At 50.4% G+C, this 13,869-nt stretch overlaps 2 protein-coding genes across 7 annotated transcripts in view; both read right to left on the bottom strand.

Annotated features, from left to right (window-relative positions):
- Window positions 1-1,316: 1,316 nt before the first annotated feature.
- Window positions 1,317-2,838, bottom strand: Emc7 (ER membrane protein complex subunit 7; the record flags this gene model as incomplete). Its single annotated transcript, XM_036175635.1, is given in 4 exon segments — window positions 1,317-1,400; window positions 1,402-1,849; window positions 1,971-1,975; window positions 2,806-2,838. Coding segments are annotated over 4 exon segments (570 nt in total), but the record flags the coding sequence as incomplete, so codon positions are not given.
- Window positions 2,319-13,869, bottom strand: part of Stard8 (StAR related lipid transfer domain containing 8) — a 77,939-nt gene continuing 66,388 nt past the window's right edge. For 4 of the 6 annotated variants that reach the window (XM_036175091.1, XM_036175094.1, XM_036175095.1 and 1 more), the window contains 12 exons: window positions 13,568-13,649; window positions 12,562-12,625; window positions 9,818-11,214; window positions 9,059-9,232; window positions 8,154-8,313; window positions 7,480-7,678; window positions 6,894-7,104; window positions 6,520-6,634; window positions 5,361-5,585; window positions 4,235-4,452; window positions 3,952-4,128; window positions 2,319-3,782 (listed from right to left, as the gene is read on the bottom strand). In XM_036175091.1, the coding sequence (XP_036030984.1) occupies window positions 3,665-3,782; window positions 3,952-4,128; window positions 4,235-4,452; window positions 5,361-5,585; window positions 6,520-6,634; window positions 6,894-7,104; window positions 7,480-7,678; window positions 8,154-8,313; window positions 9,059-9,232; window positions 9,818-11,214; window positions 12,562-12,625; window positions 13,568-13,649 (3,140 nt within the window). In that variant the 3' untranslated portion in view covers window positions 2,319-3,664. The remainder of the gene's footprint in view (window positions 3,783-3,951; window positions 4,129-4,234; window positions 4,453-5,360; window positions 5,586-6,519; window positions 6,635-6,893; window positions 7,105-7,479; window positions 7,679-8,153; window positions 8,314-9,058; window positions 9,233-9,817; window positions 11,215-12,561; window positions 12,626-13,567; window positions 13,650-13,869) is intronic. The other 2 variants (XM_036175092.1, XM_036175093.1) reach the window with 2 other exon arrangements.

The following is a 13,869-nucleotide window of genomic DNA, read 5'->3' as shown; positions in this document are numbered from 1 at the left end:
TTTTCTCCCTCCCTGCCTCCCTTCCAAGGTCCCATGCAGCACTGATGAGGAAAAGTCAAAAGACATGCATTGACAAATAGAGGTAGAAGGACAATGAAGGAGGTGATAGAGGTGACTTGATGGGGACCCCAGTCTGTTTTGGCTGTTGTTGGTTGTGATGCAGGTCCAAGGACTCCCACCTGAACAGTCTGGAAGCCAGTGTTAGCCAGGACAAAACATGATTCAGAGGTCCCTATTGGAGCTCCGATGAACACAAGCTCCTACAGGCAGCTGGACTTTTGTATTCCAGCTAATAGTAGTCCTGGGTGAATGTGTATGCTACAGGATTCCAAAGCCTCCACACTGGTGTGCCATTTAACAAGCGTCTATCTCAGGAATAGGCTACATACTAATTGACCATCTCATCAGATTCTGTCCTTGAATGATTTCGTGGCTCTCATTGACTTCCCTAAGCACATTATGATGCTTGCACAATTCCCATACCTACATTGCTCAGAAATCTAAGTTGTGTGACTACTTTCTTTAGAGCTGAACTTGGAACTTAGAAGACCTATTTTATTTGTTTTCTAGATTGACATTTCTTTTAATATACACAATATATAGTAGTACTTCATATAATTTATAAATGTCATTTTCAGTGACATCAGTATTGACCTTTGTCTAAAGGATTAAAAACTGGGTTTTCTCATGTACCAAATATAAAACGTGTTAAGAAGTTAACATAGACAATAGCTGTATAAGATCAACTCCAGGGATGACTCAGTTTACCATAGTTGCTTCACACCACTTTTCATCAAACCTTGGATGCCACAGGGTGTTGTCTTGCTTCTGCGATGGCAACTGTGACCCTGACTTTCTCCTTTCTGCTCCCCCACTTTAGTTTGTTTTATTGCTGCTGCTGCTGCTGCTGCTGCTGCTGCTGCTGCTGCTAGATTTGCCAGTTTTTTGAAAGTCTTGTCTTGAGCTCAGAATCAGGCAATTCATGTTGGCATTGAACATATACATTCAATACTCTATCTCCTGGCTCATGTCAGGATCACTTGTGTTGACCACTTTAGGCAGAAGCACAAATATCAATAATGGAAGAACCATCATCATAACTATTGGGTTCATCAGAGAGTCTGTCCAGCCCTATGATCCAGCCCTAATAAAGGAAGAAGGTGGACTGGGTGTGTTGAGGCACACCTTTAATCCCAGCACTCAGGAGGCTGAGGCAGGCAGATCTCTGCGAGTTCAAGGCCAGCCTGGTCTACAGAGTGAGTTCCAGGACAGCCAGGGTTGTTACACAGAGAAACCTTGTCTCAAAACAAAAAAATGAAAATAAAATCAAATGAAGAAGGTGGACCTGAAGATTTCATTTGGAGAGGATAGGGTAATCTGACCACTTCTGATGTTTTGAGTGTAATTCACATATCTTGCTCTCATTTTTCCTTTTGAAGTGATATCGACTCGGACAGGATCAAACTTGTAAGCTGGAGAAATAACTTCTACCACATAAGAGCCAGAGGGAATATCATGAACCACAAAACTCCTACCTGTCTTAAGGAAACCAACATGCTCTTCTCTGTCTACCAGCATGCAGGCCACAGAGATCCAGTCCTGAGGCTTCACTCCTGAAACAACTGCATGCCCCTAAATCTTGAAACAATCTCTTAGACCAATCCCATTGTCTCCTGGACCCTCAGCAGCAGCCCTGGGCACCTCCGATTTTGGGGCATCCCTTGATAGTAGCAGCAGTAGGAAGGAAAAGAGCCCCCCAGGGTGCCCCAAATGACAGCAGCTCTGAGGAATCAGGCCCACAGCAAAATGGCCAATTAAAGGTCTCTCCTTTGGGGAGGTCAAATAGAACCTGGCTTAGACATCCTGATGCTTTGCTACCTCAAGGCTCCCAGCCCTCTTTTAGGGTGTTGTGTATGTGGCCCAGGAGCCCCCAACCTCTGAGGACTGCATCCCTACTGATTTTGCTTTACCTTGGCTGCAAGGGAGTAGAAAGAAAGAAACCTGAGCCAGGAACACCCCTCCTTAGGGCTGCTATGAATTCCTGAAGTCATAGTGCAGGCTGCTGCTCAAATCCAGGACCCTGGCCTAGGCATAGGATGGAATTTGAAGTTTTTGTCTGGGTCTGGGCTTCTCCAAATTCTCCCTGCCTTCCCAATCACCTCCCCAAGATAAGAGATCTTCCATTTTTCCCATGGTGTTACCCCAAGTCCTCACACCCTTTGTTGGGACTCAGTAGAAGGCAAGAAAAACGCTCACAACCTGTGACCTATGGGTTTGAGTTGCAATCCCAGGCCCCAGCCCATTGTCTCAGCAAAAAGACATCTAGAGAGCCAGTGTGCATCTCCAGTCATGCTTTATTGTTCTGCAGAGGGAACTGCTGTGGCCTGCCCTTCACCTCTCCTCTCTCATTAGAACAGAAGTGTCTTAGCCCAGGTCCTCCAGACACTGCTCCCACCCAGAGATTATAATGTACTCAAGAGGGAGTAGTAGTATGTGCATGCAGATATGTGTGTATATGTATTAGTATATACATATGTATATATATACATATACACATATATATTCTGGCTGTACAGTATTTATAGGTACAGAGAAAACGAGATTAACATTACAATGATAGCTGCACCCACCACAATCCAGTTTACTTTGACAAAGAAAGCACCACTTGGCCTCTGAATGGCTGCTAGATTCCGATCTGAACAAACATAGACACTGGATGGGATAGATTAGGCTGGAATCAGGACCTGGATGGCAAAGGGAAGTCCTTCCCTTTATTTTGTTCAGGGTATCTACTTTGGGAAATACCTTCTTCTGTATCTCTTCTAGACCACCCACCATGGGCAAAAGGCATGAGTATACATCTGTATATCTTGCTGCCACTGTCAGCTTTGGCCTGGCCTGTGTCATGGGAATGACCTAATTTACCTGTAGCTATGGCCATGAGTGGTCAAAGGCTGCCCACAACTCTAGGGAGTAACGGAGAAAGTGTGGACCAAAGCAGGGTAGGATGATTCATTCGTGTCTTGGGGATTGAGAAGGAAAGGTTCTCCACCCTTATATACCAAGCTATCCCAATTCATCATGTTACCTACTAAAGGCCCATAGGGCCATTCTTAATCTGCCTCATAAAAGTCAGCATCATGTTTACAGAAATAAAATGGATTGTGATCGTTGGTACTTTCCTGTGCTGTACCCAATCTGTTGCTCTAGACCTGTATTCAGGGTCAATGTTGGCCTCAAAGGCAGGATCAGAACCTCCTCTCCAAACTCAAAAGAACCCTAGCACCAAGCAAGATGGCCTGGCTTCTTGGTATGGCAGAGAGCCCGGGTTGCACAATGCTCTCCACCTTCCTCCCCTTGTCGGTAGGCAGCTGCTGGAGATCAAGATACAATAGGATCTTCTTGGTTAGGTGGGCAGCAGCAGTCTTCTTGTCACTAAGAAGATGCTCTTCTCTTATGAGAACATAACGTTGAATGGGGGATGAAGGTGGGTGGAGATAGGACACTTACACCCTCTCCTCTTATGTATGTGCAGAGAAGTGTTAGGATGTAAGTGGACAGGCAGCTGGGCCACCTAGGCCTGGCTCGGCCCCTAGGGGTGTCTCAGTTCTTATTCCCACTCATTTCTTTGGTAGTGGAGGCCTGGGCAACATCAGCCTAAGGCTCACAGCTTTGTTTCAGGGCCAGCTGCCTGGAGTGTGGGGAAAGAGTCTCGGATCTTTGCCACTTCCATGGCACACAAGTGTCCAAACACTTTGTTGTACCAGTCAGGAGAACGGCCCCTGGGGAGGAAGAGGTAGACAGACATGAGAAATTGAGTTTCCCCTGGAACCTTTGCCAGGGAGAAGGAAGAAAGGAATTCTATTCCACATTGGGGATCACTGACATAGGGTAGAGGCCAGGGATGAGTTCAGGGCCAAGGGGGTGAGGCAGGCAACCCAAGCGTGGTACCTGAGGTCAGCACGGCAGATATGAGTGAGGCGAGAGCGGCCCAGGCCACAAGGCTCCATGAGGTACTGGGAAGTAAGCATGAGGGCCCTCACTCCAGACTCTGGCACAGGTTGCTCAGGATCCAGGGACTGGGAGACAAGGAGACACCCACCACGAGGCAGGTCTGAGCGCCACATCCTAGAACACAGAGAGCAAGAACCCACGTTTAGATCCTTTCTGCTGGCTCTTGCCCCAAATTTCTGGTCCCTTAAAGCACAGCAGGGTGGTAGCAGGAGCCCCTCACCTGAGTACCACAAAGTCACGGCAAGGATGGGGTGCCATGCTGTCAGTGACATAGTGGTAGAGCTCCACCCCTGGCATCAGGGCTTCCAGAACCTGGGCCCTCAGTAGGTCCTCATCCCACAGGGCCCGCTCCCGTAGGACACGATGCAGCACCACAGCTGGAGGGGCAGCCACTTCTGTGGACGCCTTCCACATCCGCAGGGGGTGCCCATCTGGTGCCTATGAGCCGAAGGGGTGGAGACAGGAACACTATCAAGGTGAGAGCACTCTGAATTCATGCCAGGCCTGGTCTCAGGCTACAGAGTGTAGAGCTCCCTCCTCTAGCTACTGGGCTCCTCTGCTGAGCAGACCCAGACTCAGACAAACCGGCAGACACCCCTGTTTCTCTGTCCTTCTTACATGCCTGCTCTAGAGCAAAAAGTAACGATGGATCCCACACATTCAGACGCTTCCTGGGCCTATGACATGTGATATTTCTGGATGTGGGAAAAGATGGGGGTGATTATCTTTAATGACTTCACCATCAAAGCATTTTGCATGTTGTCAGGCTCCTTGCCAGTTCCCTACCTTAACCCCATAGGGAAGGTTTAGTCATGGCCATTCCATACACAGGAAATGTCTGGTTCACAATAGCACTTAAGAGCGACATCCCAGCAACAGCAAGACTACTAACACAGGCACACTGTTAGGAGCCACCTCCAGCCCTGGCCCTGACTGAAGGAAGGTATTGGATCGAGGAAGCTATAATGTGGCAACTAAACGTGGCCTGGAAGAGATCTGAATTGGGGGCAGGTCAGTCCAGGTAGCAGGACAGCACAAACAGAAACACAGAGCAGGGGTACTGCAAGGGGCTTTGCCTGCCCAGGGCCAAAGGAAACCCAGGCATTTCAAGGAACTCTCATGGTGGCAGTGAGTGTGAAATAGAGCTGGGGAAGAGAACTCCTGAAAGCGGCCCCAGAGAGATGCACTGGCCTCATATCATTCTTGACTCCTTCAGACACTTGTTCAGCTGGCTGCCACCTCCCAAGTACCAGGTCCAAGCCTAGTAAAGGTTGACAGAGCAACTCGATGGGGCAGACCCAGTGCTCTCTCCCAGCCTGCAACAAAATGGAGAGTGGGAGGCTCACCTTCCTACAAGCCAGCTCTGTGTGCTGGGGCCCTGGCACACTGGTCCAGCCCTTGAAGCGTTCTGCAGCATCCCGAAGCAGATCCTGCACACTCTCCTCCATGTAGAGGCTCAGACTCACCCCAGCAGCCTGTGCCTGCCTCAGCTCAGCCAGAGCTGGTCCAGGAGGGCTGAGTTCAGCTGCACTGTACGAACCACACAGTTGCACCACCATATCCTGGGGCACCTGGGAGGGTATACACATCATGTACATACACAGTGAGTGGATGCTATGGAAAGCAGGGTATCCCACAAATATCAATGTTAAGAGTAAAGTAGAGGGGCATGGCTACTGCACTACAGTGAGGTAGAGAAGAAGCTGAGGGAGGGGTATGTGTCAAGTTGGGCTTCTTGCCTGACTTGGGGTCTGTGACGGCTGATCTTGCTTGTCAGCTTGACTAAAACTGGAATCAACTAAAAACCAAGCAGCTGGGCACATTTGTGGAGGATTTTCTTTACTAGATCCTTTGAGGTGGGAAGACCCACCCTAAGTCAGGGTCATTTGAGGCCAGAATACCCACCCTAAATCCGGGCCACACCTACTGGTGGCAGCCCACATGAAAAGACATGCTGGAAAAAAGCTTTTTGCTTTTATCCTGCTTGCCCTCACTCTTGCTGGCAAGTTGATCTCTCTTGCTGCTGAGGCGTTCCTTCACTGGTATTAGAACCTATTTTAAGATTCCAACACAGACCAAAGACCAGCCTCATGGACTGAACAACTACCACTCTTGGCTTTTCTGTTGGGAGACACTCATTGTTGGACTAGTCAGACCACAGCCTGTAAAGACATTCTAATAAGACACACACACACACACACACTCAATTCAATAAATTCTGTTCCTCTAGGGCAGCAGTTCTTACCCTTCCTAATGCCTTGACCCTTTAATATAGTTCTTCATGGTGTAGTGACCCCCAACCACAAAATTATTTTGTTGCTACTTCATAACTGTAAGTTTGCTGCTGTTATGAATCATAATGTACATATTTATAGAAACAGAGGTTTGCCAGAGGGGTTGCAACTCACAGGTTGAGAACCACTGCTCTCAAGAAGCCTGAAACACGGCCCAAAGGTCAGGCCTGATAATTCTCATAATCAAGTACCATGGCCTTGCCAGACTCACCTGGAAAAGTTTCTTGCAGTCACTGATCATGTGTGATAGGCCTTGGGTGGCAGCCATGTTCTCACTCAGGTCCCTCGGGCCTGGCCGACCAACCAGGCTGCGTTTGCTTTTGATCCTGGAGGGAGATGGGGATAGGGCAAGATGGCACCAAGGCACAAGACAAGATGAGTGACAGCTGCCTCTTAGTTCTCAGGAAGCCAGCTTGCCAGTGTTGACCATAAAGTCACCTGATGTCTCTTAGGAAAGGCATGCTCCACAGTAGCTCAAAAACCCTTGGTATGAGGGTAGGGGTAGCACTAGTGGTTCCCCAGGGCTGAAAGTCCCATGGAGCCAAATTCTCCTGGACTGGCCTCGGCATGCGCTACCCGGTTCACCTGGGAGAAGGGCTGTCCTTCTTGGAGACATTGAGGTGGAAGATGGAGGGTGCCAGGCACACTGCCAGGTTGCCAGCTGTCATCTGGTTTTCCTCAGCAGAGGCAATGTCACTTAGGAAGTAGAGCAGGGTCTGTAGCACTTCTCGGTTCTCATCAGGCAGCAGCAAGGTGGCAGCCTGTGCTGCTGCCAACCACTGTTCTTTGGGGAGGACTGTGGGACAGGAAGGGCAGAAGGGCCTCCTTTATTTCTCCAGAAGCACCAGTGTCAAGCTTCTTGTTTTCCAGAATGTCTGGCAGTCTCCAAAGAAAAGGGCCAGGTGGACTCTGGTACTAGTACCAAGTACTGCTCTAATACTCAGGGCAGCCTTTAGGAAAGCCTTTTGCTCAGGGCCTCAGTCTACCCTACCAAAAATGGGTTTGAGGGAGAAGTAGTGTGGCCCCTCTCCAAGAGTCTTTTCAAATCCAGAGAGTAAATGTTCCCATGAGCTCATGTGGCCAGCTGCCAGGTTCATTTCCCACAAGCCCTCAGGATCAGGCCAGCTGAGTATGGGGCAGGTTAATAAGGAGGGGTACAGGTCGGACTTACGCTGGTAGATTTGCAGGAAAGTCGTGGTGAGCTTGCTGGTGAAAATGGGCTCAGGCAGATCCCGGAAATACTGTTTCAGTAGGTCAGCCACGTCATAGGCTGACTGGCCCTCATAGCAGACGTTGTCAGGGGAGGTCTCATTCATTTGGCGCAGGCTCTGGATCCTGGACTTGACCCCAGACTTGCGGAAGATGCCCACCTGACCCATTGAGAGGAAGGAATAACATTGATATGCAGAGGGAAAGGGAGATTGTGAGGGCAGCCCAGGACTGGGATGTCAGGACCATAGGCCATCTTGGAGACTGGGAAGCCTGGCAGGCTTCCTGATGGGCTCAGCAAGTCCAGAGAGAAAGTTGTTTACAGCCTGGTGCCAAAGAGAAAGACAGCTGTCATGGGGATAAGGGTGAACAGGTGGCCTTAGGCTGAGACAGGCTCTGAGACAAGGGGTACTCCAAAGCCTGGGATGGAAAGAAGCTGTCCCCAAAGTGGGCAGAAGGCTCCAGCCATAAAGAAAGGAAGGGAGCTTTGGCATCATCCCTGATGAGCCTTGCAAGGAGAGGAAAGGTTTCTGGTGAGTAGCCCAACCCAAGACAAAGGGCGGAGCAGTCAGCCTTGGGCCCTCCCCACCTCCCAGCACCACTTCTCTGCAGACTGACCCCCCGAGGGGCACTCACCTGGTCTAGACACTGGCTCCGGAGGTAGCGCATGGCTTGCTGAATGCTCTGGGGCAGAGGCTGGCCTGTACGCTGCACATGAATGAGGGGTGGCACTCCAAATACGTGATGCCCCCGGTAGTCTGGGGTTTTATTCCTTCTCATAAACTTGGGCATTGACCTGTTTGGAGGTTAACAAGCCATCAAGAAGCGAGAAGTCGGTTCGAAGGCTATCTATCGTCTAGAAGTGAGAGGAGTAGAGAACACATGTCCTCAGAAACCACATTCAGTGAGCGGCTGCTTGAGCCTCAGCCTACAGGAGCCACAGGGGCCTAGGGGCCCTCTTCGATAAATAATGTGGCCAGCATCAGGTCTTGATCTTAGAGGAAGAGCCGTTGGGAAGGAAGAGTACACCTACTAGGTCGGAGAGGCCTACATAACTCAGCCAACTTCCGCAGGACAGAGTGGTGTTGTACCACAGGAGGAAGGAGGCAAAGGCGCTCCAGGTGGAGAGGACAGCATGAACAAAGGGCAGCTAGTCCCACAGACCATCAGGTGACACTGCTTGAGAATGGCCAGAAGGATGGGGCTAGCCCAGAGCATGAGAGGACCATGACAGAAAGGAATCGACAATGGGAAGCCACGAGGCCGTTTATTTACTCAATACACAACAACCAAAGTGTACTCTAGGACAATCTCACTGATGGCAACATGGAGCCTGGGATAGAGAAAGGACAGCTGGAGGACCTGGGGATTTCCAGACCACGTCTATCCTCACACGACCCCTCGAGCCTCCTGGAACAGTACCACTCTACTGGCCTAGGGGCTCAGCCTGCCTGCCTGTCCTGCCTCTGGGCTGTGCTCCCAGGGCACAGAGCCTGGGAAAGTCCATAGCTTCTGTCTTGCATGGCCCAAGAGACACTCACCATACCCATGCCTGTTTGTGGGGCACGGTGTACTTCTCCATGAAACCAGTGAGTCGCAGCAGGGAGCCCTTGTGAAGGAGATTGATCTGGCCAGCAAACTGCCGGTTGATCTCCAGTGACTCTGAGTTGAGGCTAGGTCTGTGGGAGTTCTGGAAGCTGTGCCAACGGAGTTTCCTGAGGTGAGAGGGGCAGAGAGCACCAGAGACACAGGTTTGCTAACCCTTAGAAAAGGCCATGTCCTTCTGGTCCCTTTTTATCTCCCCCAAAAAAGGAAGTATAGGGAGGTAGGAACACATTGAGTGCTACTATGGGGCCTTGGGATGGCAAAAGCCTGGTTTCAGCTTTTAGGTCACTCAAGGTTCAAGAAGCTCCCATGGAGGGTGGCACCGAGCTCAGGCCCATTTAGTCCCAAAAGGCAGTGCCTATCTCCACCTGTTCTAAGGCTACTGTGGCAAGAAGCACTCATCAAAACTGAAGAGGCCATCCCTAACACCCCTGTGCTAAGACAAGGAAACCAAGGTCAGAAAAGGCAGCATTTCCTCAAAGCCACATCACTGTTAGATCCCATACAGAACATTCAGAACTCGACATTCTTAAGCTTTGTCTCCTTTTCTCTTGGGACTGGATGCCTGGAAGTGATCTCCTGCCCCCCGCCCCCTCCCCAAACTTTCCCCTGGGCCTTATGACTTGGAAAGCAGGGCAGAGAGAAGGCAGAAATTGAGAAGGGGCCCCACCCCCATCCCTACCCCAAACTCCCACCTGCAAGGTCTGGTAAGTGAGGCCCCAACACCTGAATCACGTCGTTCACGGGGCACTGAGGCCTGCAGTCCTGCAGGGGCTTCTGCTGCTTCAGCCTCATTCACGGAGTTACCGCTGCTGTCAAGTTCACTGGAGGAAATGGCAGTGTCAGAAACAGAGTGCCCCTCTTCCACAGACAGGCTGGAGGCAGAAGTAGGTTCTGCAGTGGAGTTTGCTTCTTGCTCGTGCTCCTGGGCCTGAGCTGGAGCCTTAGCCTCAGCCTGTACCGATGGTTCGGCCACAGTTGGGGCCTGAGCCAGGATTATCAGTGGGACTTCCTCCTTGGCTTGGGTTGGCAACTCTCTGTGGGCTTGAGGCTCTGCCTGGGCTAGATCTTCATCCCGGCCTTCCACTTCAGCTGTGGCTATTTCAACTGATGAAGTAGCTTCCTCCTCATCCTCCTCTTCCTCTTCCTTGTCTCCAGGCCTCAGCTCTGGGTACATGGTCTGAGACCAGAGCTCTACCCGTTGCTGCAGCCCCCACACATGCTCCAGGATGTCATCGAGATGGGCATAGCTGCCTTCACCCTCCTCAGCTTCAGCCTCAGCCTCTGCCTGTATTGGCTCAGCTGGGTACAGCTCAGGCAAGTTGTCGTAAGTGCTGGCGTGGCTGCCTGTGGAACCACAGGAGCCCCGGCGCCCTTCATAGCCCCAGCACCTACCCGGCTGCCAATCTGCCAGGTGATGTCCATCATCTGGACAAAGACTTTCAATGGACAGAGAACGAGGGAATGTGCCTGGTTTATGGTCCCTGGGCACATGCACCAGGCAGTCACGCCGACGAACAGGCTGAGGATGCCGGAATGTGGCTCTAGGCCAAACCTCCCAGGCCTTCTGAGACTCGTTATCTCTGCCCCTGGCTGAAGTGGTGGCCCTGTTCTTGGCCCTGTAAAACCCAGCTGAGAGAAAGCCACGGCAACTGCGGAAAGATGAAGCTTTGGTGGCCTTTTCTGAGGTGGCCGGGCGTTGCTCGGGCTCTGTTTGCCGACTGTCTCCCTTCTCCTTCCTCCTCAGAGACTCGAGGTGCTTGAGGAAGCTTCGGGAATAATGCTTCTTTACTTTGTCTTGAGAACCCTCCTGGCCCTGGGTGGGACTAAGGAAGGACCGGTTGCTCGGGCTAGGGACACGCTCTATCAAGGCCAGGTCTGTTGACTCTGGTGAAAGGCTCACAGAGATGGCTGGCAGGGAGACAGCACTGAGCTCAGTGAGGACACTTTCACAGCTTGAGGTCCCCAGGAGGCTAGGGCTTGGTGGGGCCAGCAAGGCAGAAGAGCCCATGGGAGAGCCACACTTGCTTTCCTGCTCAAAGGCCCAGGGGCTGCTGATGGTGCACTGTCCTTCCTCCTCTGAGTCTTCATCCTGGGGAAACATCACAGGGAGGGGTCACAGAAGCCCAACAGACAAGTACCAGCTTGTGCCTTACTCTGCTTCCAAAGGCTTTAGGGTGGGGCAGGTGAAGAACTTTGCTTCCTGGTAGAGGCCATGGCCTAGGCCTGGAGACTGGCTCTGGAAGTGCTGTAGGAAACCAGGAATCACAGACAGAGCCTAGATGTATGGTGACCCACTATCCCCATTCCATAGATAGGAAAAGTAACACAAATCAGAAGCTATTTGCCTGGCGTCATTTACCACCATGGTTATGTCAATGACAGAGCTACTTATGAAAATCATGCTAGCTAAGAACTGCAGGGGATTTTAGATTTTCTAGTTCATTTGCTCCTTGGCCAGATGAGGACCCTAAGACCCAGACAGGGGTTGAAGCTTGCCAAAGGGTACTTAGTAGTCAGTGGCAGAAGCGTGCCTCGGCCAGTGCTCTGTCTGTTTGGCTACCCTAGCTGATTGCAGGCCTCTGGTGGGGAAAACTCCAGGGGAAATCAACAAAACTTCTCCCCAGGAAACAATGAGGCCATAAGACTTACTTCCAAGCCCCTATACAGACAAAAAGGCCTTATGGCTTCTGTAAGGAATGAACAAGTTGGAAAGGCCTTAGACAGCTATCAATCCAGTCTCCTGACTCATTGTAGTGATAGGGAAAACAGGGCTAGGGACCAAGGAAGTAAGGTGTTATGAGGTAAGGCTGTGGTGATCCTGACTTCTTTTTCTCTCCTTTTTGGAAAATTTATTTATTCTTATTTTATGTGCATTGGTGTTTTGCCTGCATGCACGTCTGTATGAGAGTGTCAGATCTTGGAGTTACAGACAGTTGTTAGCTGCCATGTGGGTGCTGGGGATTGAACTGGGAAGAGCAGTCAGTGCTCTTAACCACTGAGCCATCTCTCTAGCCGAGATCCTTACTTCTAAGACCATAGAGGCCATGATCTTTCTGCCACATTGCCCTGTCCTTCTCCTATTCAAGGAATTTTAGCCATGACAATCCAAGTAGTAAGTAGTTTTCTCTTAAGCGGATTTCTCTAAAGAAAGCCATCCCTAGATCAAGTGCTGATAAACACAAAAAGGAGTGGTGGTTGGAAGAGGGTATAGGGCCAGGCATGAGTCAGGCTGCTCCCTCTCATGTGCTCCTATAAGTGAGGCTCATCAAAACCCTAAGTGATCTCACAGGGCCCGCAGCACAGGAGGACCCTGCATGTCCACTCCCATGCTGGAGACCCTGGATTCCTTGGATAAGGGAGCTTGTTCACAAGGGCATGTTCCAGGATTTTCCCAGGTATGGAGAGACCATAGACCTTGCCCCTTGCTGGCATTCACCTGTTTGCATTGAAAATGAACCTCAAGCTTCATCGAAGCACAATTGTTCAAGGTCATCAGCCTCCTGCAATACAAAGTACATGTTCACCCAAGGTCCCCAAATCCCCAGAGCCTGACATAGCCTACCAAGACACTTTCAAGATGCCAACCACCATTTCCCAAGGCCAAGTGGGCAAAACTCTTCCAAGCGTAGTGTGCATGATCTCTTAATGATGATGCTGGGAAGAGTAGAGCCTCTGTCCTCCAGGTACTGATAGACATAGAAATGACCCACTACAAAGGGGACAGGTTCAGGAAAAGAGCATGCAGAAGGCACAGCAGACCCACTGGGGATGAGACCAGGAACTTTCAGGAAGAGTTGGGGTACAGTCAAAGAAGGCTTCCTTGGAAGCAGGGACAGCTATTCCAGACTTCTACAGGAGACTTTGACAAGGTATGGAGGGGAACAGTCAGTCAACAAAGAAACTAGTGGGAGAGGGTGTGATTGAAGCTAGGGGAGGGAAAAAAGCAGGATGGCAAATGTGGCATGTTGAAAAGGTTTTGTATTTTTGCATACAGGCAGTGGTTGATTTTAAACAGAGGAACGTACTTATTTTAAAAAACTGATTCTGCTGGCTGTAGAGAGGATGGCTTTGTAGGGGAGGAGGAGCAGAATACAGAGGCTAACCAGCAAGGTGACTTTAATAGATACATGGAGAAATCACGGTTTAGCCTTAGGAAAACATCAGAGCTGGTTTAAGTGGAAAGAAACTTAGTCCAAGACATGCTTTGAGGAATATGAATCAAGACCAGATCTGGATCTTCTAGCTACAGTGATGGGGGGGGGGGGGGTAGAGGAAGGCGTTATAGACACAGTAACCACAATGAGCAGTGTGATTGCAAAAAAAATGAGCCTCATTCATAAACTATGTTCCTCTCTAATAGAAGGTGCAAGAGGGTTGTCATTTCTAAGAAGAAGCACAAAACTGGGCCTAAGGCTTCCTAGACCTGGCCCTCAGCCCCCTACCTGCACAGGGCCCCCAGAGAGTCCTGGTCCAGAAAACTGTAGTCCTTCTTCACAGAGCCAATATCCAGGGGGAACACACCTTCTGTGTGGTGGAAAGAAGCAAAGATGAGTCTGGCTGCAGGGGATCAGAAATGGCCCTGGCACCCCTTGAACTGTGCGGGGTAGGGGCAAGAAAGAAAGGAAGCAAGAAGGTAAGGGTCACAGCAGAAGGCAAGGCTAGGAATAAAATAGAGGTGGTAGCATCTGGCCCTTAAGGTCTTTAATCCTTAGACCTTAGACCCACAGGGGTCACATATTAGATA

Source organism: Onychomys torridus, chromosome X (assembly GCF_903995425.1).
Source record: "Onychomys torridus chromosome X, mOncTor1.1, whole genome shotgun sequence".
NCBI lineage: Eukaryota > Metazoa > Chordata > Mammalia > Rodentia > Cricetidae > Onychomys > Onychomys torridus.
This window is presented reverse-complemented; position numbering and strand designations above follow the sequence as displayed.